Source organism: Parasteatoda tepidariorum, chromosome 4 (genome assembly GCF_043381705.1).
Source record: "Parasteatoda tepidariorum isolate YZ-2023 chromosome 4, CAS_Ptep_4.0, whole genome shotgun sequence".
Classification (NCBI taxonomy): Eukaryota; Metazoa; Arthropoda; class Arachnida; order Araneae; family Theridiidae; genus Parasteatoda; species Parasteatoda tepidariorum.
The window spans coordinates 36,836,370-36,844,488 of record NC_092207.1 but is presented as its reverse complement, the minus strand read 5'-3'; the positions used below and the strand labels follow the sequence as shown (position 1 = coordinate 36,844,488).

General features: G+C 29.4%; 2 protein-coding genes across 2 annotated transcripts; one reads left to right on the top strand and one right to left on the bottom strand.

The window, feature by feature from the left end:
- Nucleotides 1-83: 83 nt before the first annotated feature.
- On the top strand, nucleotides 84-708 carry LOC139425429 (tigger transposable element-derived protein 1-like). The gene is made up of 2 exons (XM_071180311.1): nucleotides 84-349; nucleotides 465-708. The coding sequence occupies exons 1-2, from the start codon at nucleotides 84-86 to the stop codon at nucleotides 706-708; spliced, it is 510 nt and encodes a 169-aa protein (XP_071036412.1).
- A 3,399-nt stretch (nucleotides 709-4,107) lies between these two features.
- Nucleotides 4,108-8,098, bottom strand: LOC107453258 (uncharacterized). Its single transcript, XM_016070016.4, has 2 exons — nucleotides 7,636-8,098; nucleotides 4,108-4,988 (listed from the first exon to the last, which is right to left on the bottom strand). The coding sequence occupies exons 1-2, from the start codon at nucleotides 7,986-7,988 to the stop codon at nucleotides 4,211-4,213; spliced, it is 1,131 nt and encodes a 376-aa protein (XP_015925502.1). The 5' UTR covers nucleotides 7,989-8,098; the 3' UTR covers nucleotides 4,108-4,210.
- Between the last annotated feature and the right edge of the window lie 21 nt (nucleotides 8,099-8,119).

Genomic DNA, 8,119 nt, shown 5'->3' with positions numbered 1-8,119 from the left:
CGTCATACGAGGAGTTAAAATTCAAGGCTACCACTGGCTGGTTTACAAAGTTTATAAGAAGGTCTGGAATTAAACATGTATTAATGCATGGTGAGTCTTCTAGTGCAGATAAAGACGCAGCTGAGAAGTACTGTCTAAAATTTCAAGAATTCATTGAAACAGAAGGGTATCGTCCACAACAAATATTTAATTGTGATGAAACTGGTTTGTTTTGGAAGTGCATGCCGAAACGTACCTACATCATGAAAGATGAGAAAAGTGTTCCTGGGCATAAACCTACGAAAGACCGATTGACGTTACTTTTGGGAGCTAACGCTAGTGGTGATATGCAGCTTAAACCACTTCTCGTGTAGCACTCTGAAAATCCCATAATTAAGAGCAAACTGCCAGTAATGTGGAGATCGAATCAGAGGGCATGGGTCACGCAGTATCTTAAAATGGCTATTTAAAGTTTGTGCCCCGAGCATCAAGGACTACCTTGATACCAATGACTTGCCGTTGAAAGCACTGCTGCTATTGGACAATGCACCAGGACACCCAAAGGATCTTAAAGATAATTTGTTGACAGACTTTCCCTGGCTGACAGTTATTTTTACCTCCGAATACGGCTTTGTTGATTCAGCCGATGGATCAGGAGGTAATTGTGGATTTCGAGAAATTGTGCACTCGCGCGCTGTTTTGAAGCAAGTCAATTCTCCTCAACAATGACTTTAAAAAAGTTTTGGAAAGAAAAATTTGACATTCTTGAAGCTATTCATATCATTCAAAAGGCGTGGTCAGAAGTCACACAGCGACAGTTGATTTCTGCTTGGCGGAAGCTGTGTCCATCCTGCATTCAAGGAGACAGAGGTGATCAGGGTGACACCCCTGAAATTATGGATGAAAATTGACAACTGCTAGAGATCTGGAATTGGGGGTGAAGGGTGACATACAAGAGCTAATAATGAGACATGAAGATGAACTGACGACAGAAGAACTCACAGAAATTTTGAATGAAGAATACCAAGAAACACAGAGAAATGTGTCTCCTTCTGAACAAGAGGAAGAGGACCAGTGCCGAAATTATCTGCCATTAAAGATCTTTTGAAAAAGTGGGAGGATGTCAGAGCAATGGTCTTAGAATGGCACCTAAACCAAACTGATGTCAGTAGTGTTGGGGATCTTTACAACAACAATGCTAATAATTACTTCCGGAAAATCCTGAAAAAGAACGAAAAGTAATCGACATTGGACATGTTCTTCTACGCCCCATAAGCAAAAAATGAAAAGGACTGATTAATATGCAAGACTATATGTATGTATTATTTTTTTAAAAACTTATTAAGAAATTATACATTTTTAAAAATGTAATTTTTAGGGTCTCCAGAACGAATTAATCGATTTCACATAGCAGTCTATGGTGAATCGATGATCGGTTAGCGAACAATTCGGATAGCGAACAGTCTTGGAACAGATTTTTGTTCGTTAGCTGATCACCCACTGTATTAAAAAAAAAATTAGATTTTATATCATAAAGACTTGGAATTTTTCGAAGTGGCGATTTTACTTGTCTTTTTAAAATTATAAAATTTGTTATTTTACTGACATTTCTATGTTCGGTCCACTAAAATTAATAGAAAATTAAAATATGTAGTTAATACAATTTTTTCAAGTTATAAGAAGTAATCTTACTGTCAATTTCTGGCTGTCTTTCATTGTCAACATATAGGAAAATTTTTCCAAGAACATTGAATCACTCATAAATATGAAAAGTAATAACATTTTCTAAAGAAAGTGAACAACTAATTCCGGGTTTATTGTAAAACTGTTTTTAATTACACGTAAATAAATCAGTTTGTGACACAATTTAATTGCATACTTCACTTGCTATTTATATTTTGTATATGATTTATAGTTAACTAACATTCCACAAAAGGATTTTTTTACAAAAACAGAAATGAGATAGACATTTTTAATTAAAAAACTTGAAAATACCAACTTTTTTTAACGTATAATTTTAAAGTTGTAGAACATTTAGTATAAGTCTATTATAATTCTCAACAGCAGATAAGATTGTCGATTAGGACTGGGCTATAAATCGATGTATCGAGACATATTCCAGGCGATGCATCAGAAATCTGATTTAAGCCGTCGAGTCTTGGCCAACAGAAGCATCGAGTAAAGACAACGAGCTCAAAACGATATAAGACGCGCAAGGATATAAGATAACGATATAAGACTCTTCTCTTACGTTCCGATGTCGACTAGCGCTGTGGAAGACGATGTTCGTTTCGTTATGTTGAAATGGCCTTAATTGGTGAGCGGCAGAATCAGAGTTTTTAAAACATACATCGTAATCTCGCATCCATAAAGAATTAAATTTGCTAGGTTATTTTTTTACTTTCTTTTAATTTATTAAAAGCTTTTTGGATAAAACTTCTAATAATTTAATAGGTTTTTATTACTGATTTTAAATTTATAAATCTTGTTGTTTTTATTTTTAGAAATAAAGTTAAAACAAAACTTATTTTTTGTCATTGGGAAATGGACATAAGTCAATCAACATGTTTATTCAAGAAAATTTGAAAGGTTTGCGTATTTTATTCCTTTTTTTTAGATCATTTAGCACTTTGTTTTATTAGAGAGTGTAATAATTTTTTTAAAAAATATTCTTTTCATATTATTTGTTAATTAGCTAAATATATTATTGAATATCACAATTCTTTTGTTTTTATTTTTAAGAAATTAAACCTTACTTTGTTCATAATTCAATTTAATTTAATTATTTATCTGCAATAATAACAATAAAAAATAGTGTTTTAAAAGCGTTTTTTTTTTCTAAAATTTATTTAGCACTTTGTTTTAAACATACAAATAATTTTTAACGAACTTATTCTTTAAATTTTCTTTCTATACTGTTAGGTAAATATATTGATAAATTTCAATTTTATTTATTATTTTATTATTTATTTTTAAATTAAGAAATCTTTCGTTTATTTGCGTAATCATTTTTAGAAAATGTAACAAAACTTGCATTTACTTTTTCATTTAGAAATTGAACATTACGATCGAACTTAATAATTATGTAATTATTTATGCATAATAGTACAAGAAAATATTAATTTGTAAAAAACGCTTTAAAAAAAAAGTTTTTCTCTTTGTTTTAAGCGTATTAAGAATTTCTAAACAAACATTTCAATAAATATTTTAAGTAAGATTTGTACAGTGTAGTCAATTTATTTAATATCTTTCTTAGGCAAAACATATAAATCTTCAAATTTATAAATTGATTTAAATCAATCTGAGTATGGAGTTTTGATAGAAATATGACTTTCTGTTCCTTTCAAGTAAATGAAATTCAAAAATATTATATCGCGATGCAAAACTGACGACGCATCACAATATATAATTTCTAACATCGCCCAGTCCTATTGTCGATATAGATCTAAGGGTTAATACAGTCAGCAGGTTATTGTCAAACTGTCAGCACCAAAACGAAATGATCACTAAGGTATCCGATTCAAAACTTGAAACCATTCTGAACATATTCTAAATATCACTTTACAGAGCAGACTAAACATGAATTTTCTGGAGTATAGTTAACCCACATATTTATATTAGTTAGAAAATCAATTTTCTGCCAAATATATAATTCTTTTTTTTTCCCAAAGATATTTGAAAATAAAATTTATTTTGAAAAAGAATTTTAATATCTCAGATTTTTTAAGCCCTTCCTTTTGTTAATGTGAGTAAATGTTTATTCTTTCACTCTCAATTAAAGATGTTTGATGTTCCAATCCTGAGAAATTTTTGGCGTCTGTTTGAGGAATTTAAATTAATAGTACGGCAGTGTAAGAATTTTGTAGTTATGTTTAGATTAGGCTTAGGTTTCATACAAACCATAAAATATTAGGAAGAATTTTTAGAGTTGAAATCCGTTACAGGTACATAAGTCAGCTCTTCCGAATTTGTGATTTAGGGGTTCAAAAAGAGTTCACTTATACGTTGGAAAATATCTTAAATACTTTGTAAAAGTGTATTTCTAAAATAAATATCTGTTTTATACTTGTGTTAAAAAAAGGAAAACTTTTCATTAAAAAGAGGCGAAATAGTAAAAGTCACAAAAAATTTTGCTCAAATAAAAAACAAAGTTTATTTTTACAAGACATTAAAACTCTTAATTATTAAATATCACTGTACAAAAACAAACATCTATGTTTACATACAATAATTAATTCTTATAAAGCCTATGAGCCAAATAATTACGTTTGATTCTAGCCGTCTCATCATTAGTTTCATCGTAAATATCTTGGTTCATAAAATCTTCATCCTCTTCTGAGCACTGAAAATAGTCTTTTCTCCGAACGCAAAAATTATGAAGTATGCATGCTGCAAGAACATACATAGGAACTTTGTCAGTCCTATCTATTTCAATATGAGTCAACCTTTTGAAACGATTTTTTAAAGAAGCTAAAGCTTTATTAATTATGCTCCTAGATTCTTTTTGCTTTTCATTAAACTTAATTTGAATGTCATTTAGTTCACCATTATCCGTGTATGGCACCATCACATGTTCCATCAAAGGATAACCAGCATCTCCTAAAATATGATACTCTGTGGGCACATTTCCACTCGTGAGGAACTCATTAGCCTCTGAGTTCAGAAATATTTCAGCATCATGCACAGATCCTGGGTACCCACAAAAGCAATCCCAGAAAATCATCCTGTGATCACAAATTGCTTGTAAATGTACAGAATGGGTTTTCTTTTGATTTACATATATTTCTGGTGCAATTTGTGGACATTTTATAGGAATCTGGGTACCATCGATGGCTCCTATTATTCCTGGAATTCCGGTCATCAATCGAAAGCCTTCTTCAATTACTTGCATTTCATCTAAGGTTGGTATTTTTATTACACTTGATAAATTTTGTATCAGTGACATGCACACTCTCTTCACAACATCACAAACGCTAGATTTGGAGAGATCAAACCTTTCAGCAATCGATCTAAAAAAAGGAAAAAGGTTTGATTAAGTATCACAAAAGCCATTTGACGTAAAATCTTTTTAGAGTAAATTAAAAAATCAAAAAACCAGTTTCCATTATTTTAGATTTAATGAAAAATTATCAGCAGCAGGAAACCATCAATCCGAGGAACCACTGGTAATAACTTCATGGTGGTGTGAGTTGCAAAAAGTGGTCCAAGACCAACGGACATGGGCTACCATTAATTATATTTTTGTTGTAATGACCAAGAAGGTGGAAGATTTGCCACCTTTTTAGGAATGAGAAAAAGTTTGAATCTTAAACTTATTTACCAACTGTGATTTTAAATTACCTTAATATGTATTAAGAGACACAAAATTTCTAGTCATGATGTGCAACTTGTAATAAAATTGTGTATTTTAAAATTTATTAATTGTAACAAGAGTAAAAACTGCTATCACAAATTACGACTTTGTAAAAAAAAAAAGAAAAGAAGATCCCGTAGTGATGTTTGAGAATTCGTATTTTGGGGAACGAAAAAAAAAAAAGAACATGGAAAAATAGCATAAAAGAGAAAGCATCAGATAAAGCATTGAGAAAAAACAATAATTTGAATACAATCAATTATCATTTCAAAAATTTATTATTAATCAAGGATTAATTTGAAATTCTTGTAAAATACTTCATGGTTAAATTAAGCTTTCACATTTCACCCTTTTTAACTAAATGATTAAGGACTCCTATAAGTGTTTAAAAACTAGTATTACCAGTTTGTTGAAGATGATTATTATTCATGAAATTCCATGTTGTAGATACAATCTACGATTCTTTTGCTATGTGGCTTTTGGAATTAGAAAATATTTATATTGGTTGAAATCCATTTTTGATGGCTATATTAATTTATCATTGTAATAAATTTATTATAAAAATATCATATCTGAAATGCTGCAGAACAATCACTAATTTAAATCAGGCTCACTTAAAAAAGACAATTTATTTTATAAATTTATAATTGTTATTTTGAATGCTATTAATAGGAACAGGCCATAGGAGTAAAAAGCCACTACAACCTGCCTGATTAAATACCAATTAATAAGAGATTATTATGCGATGCTTTATCGAAAATGAACAAAAGTCCAGTAAATCGCACAAAAACTTGGCATAAAAATAAACCCAAAATCTTTATGAAGTTGGGGAAAAAAAAGGATTAAAAAAAAGTTTTTTTTTATATCAGATTATCACGACATTTAATAATAATTAGTTATACATTAACTTTAAATTAAAAGTTAGTTACATTTAGTGAGAAAAAAAAATAACAGAAATACATTCACTCCTTATGAAATTAAATAAAACTTAATTAACTGATTTATTTATTTAGAAAAGGATTAGGAATGATTAAAAATGAATATAAATTCATGTAAATAAGGAAACCAACACTGGCCTGACACTTATAAATCACAAAAATTTTCTAAATTCCAATTCAGTTATTACTTTTAACTTACCATACATTGTGGTATAATAGTAAGTCATAAAAAAATATTATTTAAAAAAAAAAACACTTCATCATTTTTATTAATTTCAACTTAATCCAAGATCGAATTGTTACTCTACGTATTATCATACGACGATAATTTAAACAATAGTTTCCTAAAAATAAAAAATATTAAATTACATTTGGTATAAAATTCATATCATTTTTATACACAGCATAATCACTATTGTGTCAGTTATGAATGGTAATCTGGATTTTTTTCTCATAAAAGTTATAGTGATGGATTGGTGCCCCTGGTAAAATATAATTAAAAATATTCCTTAAACTAATACCATATATCATTCACCAACATTTATTGTTAATAAACAATAAATTTTTCTTTGCACAAAAATTTTGTCAATTGAAAATTTTTTGTGTCATCTTGATATATTAAAAGCAGTTTTGTTTACTTAAAGTATTTTGTTGATTGTGAAAAAGAAGATCACATTCAAGAAATAGTTTTATATAAAACTTTCTTGAATGTTAACAATAATGGAAAATACAACAAAAGTTTGAGTTAGGATTAGTGATAACAGTTTTGATTGCTTTTAATGAATGTTCGAACTTGTTCAAGAACTATAAAAATTTGAAGTAAATATTTGGTAGATTAAGCAAAAGTATTAATAAAATTAACGTTTTCTTTGAAGGTCCAGTTACAAAAGTGTCAGCTCACTAATTTTGCATGGTTTTATCTTTCCAAAAATAGTTTTCTTGGCGATATCGGTCAAATTAATCACCAAGTTTTGGTAACTTTCAGACACGGGCTCCATGAGACACGGAAAAATAATTATTATAAAAGATTAACTCAAACAGTTTAACTTCTAGCCCTTTCCATTAGACAAACCCCTCAAGTTTAAACGTAAAAACAAATCAGAAATAGCAACTCAGGAATATATTTGTTTCTCAATCTGTCACACCAATTACAATCACCTAGGAAACAAATGGATTTTAAATTAGCAAATTAATTAAAAAAAATATGCAAGTTTGGACGGGAAGGTTTCCATAATGTTATCTAGTGTTATGTGCACACACATAATCTAGTAAAAAAAACAGGCAAAATCTTAATAATTCAATATGTTAATATCGTAAAAACAAGAAAATAAATTTCCAAAATTTGAGAAAGTCAATGATATATACTTAATAGTGTCGCGTGTTGAAAGCATCCATAAAGCACATAAAATCATTTTTCTCGGACAAATTGTTGGTCGGCCCATTGTTTTTTGAAAAGTATGTCCTATCTTTTCATAAAGAGCATTAAACGTTTCCCTCGTCATTCGGTAATAGTTCTTAAATTCCTGTTCATTGTAAAGAGGAACAATATAATCTACATAAAGCTGACTATGACCAGATGGAGTATTAACTTTAGCAGTGTCTATCAGAAATTCTTCTGAAATTATTGATAAAAGTTCTCGTTCCTCTTCTTCATCATCAGATAAATAATCCAAAGCCAGATTAGCAATAGTCATAACCAATTTTCCTTTTTTAGACATAATGTCGTTCGTTATTGCTTATTGGAAAATAATTTCCAGGGACGGTTTCAACGGAATAAACAACAGCATGCAAAACTCATCATTCTGTTCCCATTAGGCAGAAAAGTTTTAAATGTTTAACAGGGAAATTC

Bases quoted from the DNA above. Each gene is read 5' to 3' on its own strand.
- LOC139425429 (XM_071180311.1), top strand. From the start codon at position 84: ATGCATGGTGAGTCTTCTAGTGCAGATAAAGACGCAGCTGAGAAGTAC. The intron at 350-464 runs GTAGCACTCTGA...TTGTGCCCCGAG, and splicing joins CAGCTTAAACCACTTCTCGT to CATCAAGGACTACCTTGATA.
- LOC107453258 (XM_016070016.4), bottom strand. From the start codon at position 7,988: ATGTCTAAAAAAGGAAAATTGGTTATGACTATTGCTAATCTGGCTTTG. The intron at 4,989-7,635 runs GTATATATCATT...TCCTTTTTTTAG, and splicing joins TCAACACGCGACACTATTAA to ATCGATTGCTGAAAGGTTTG.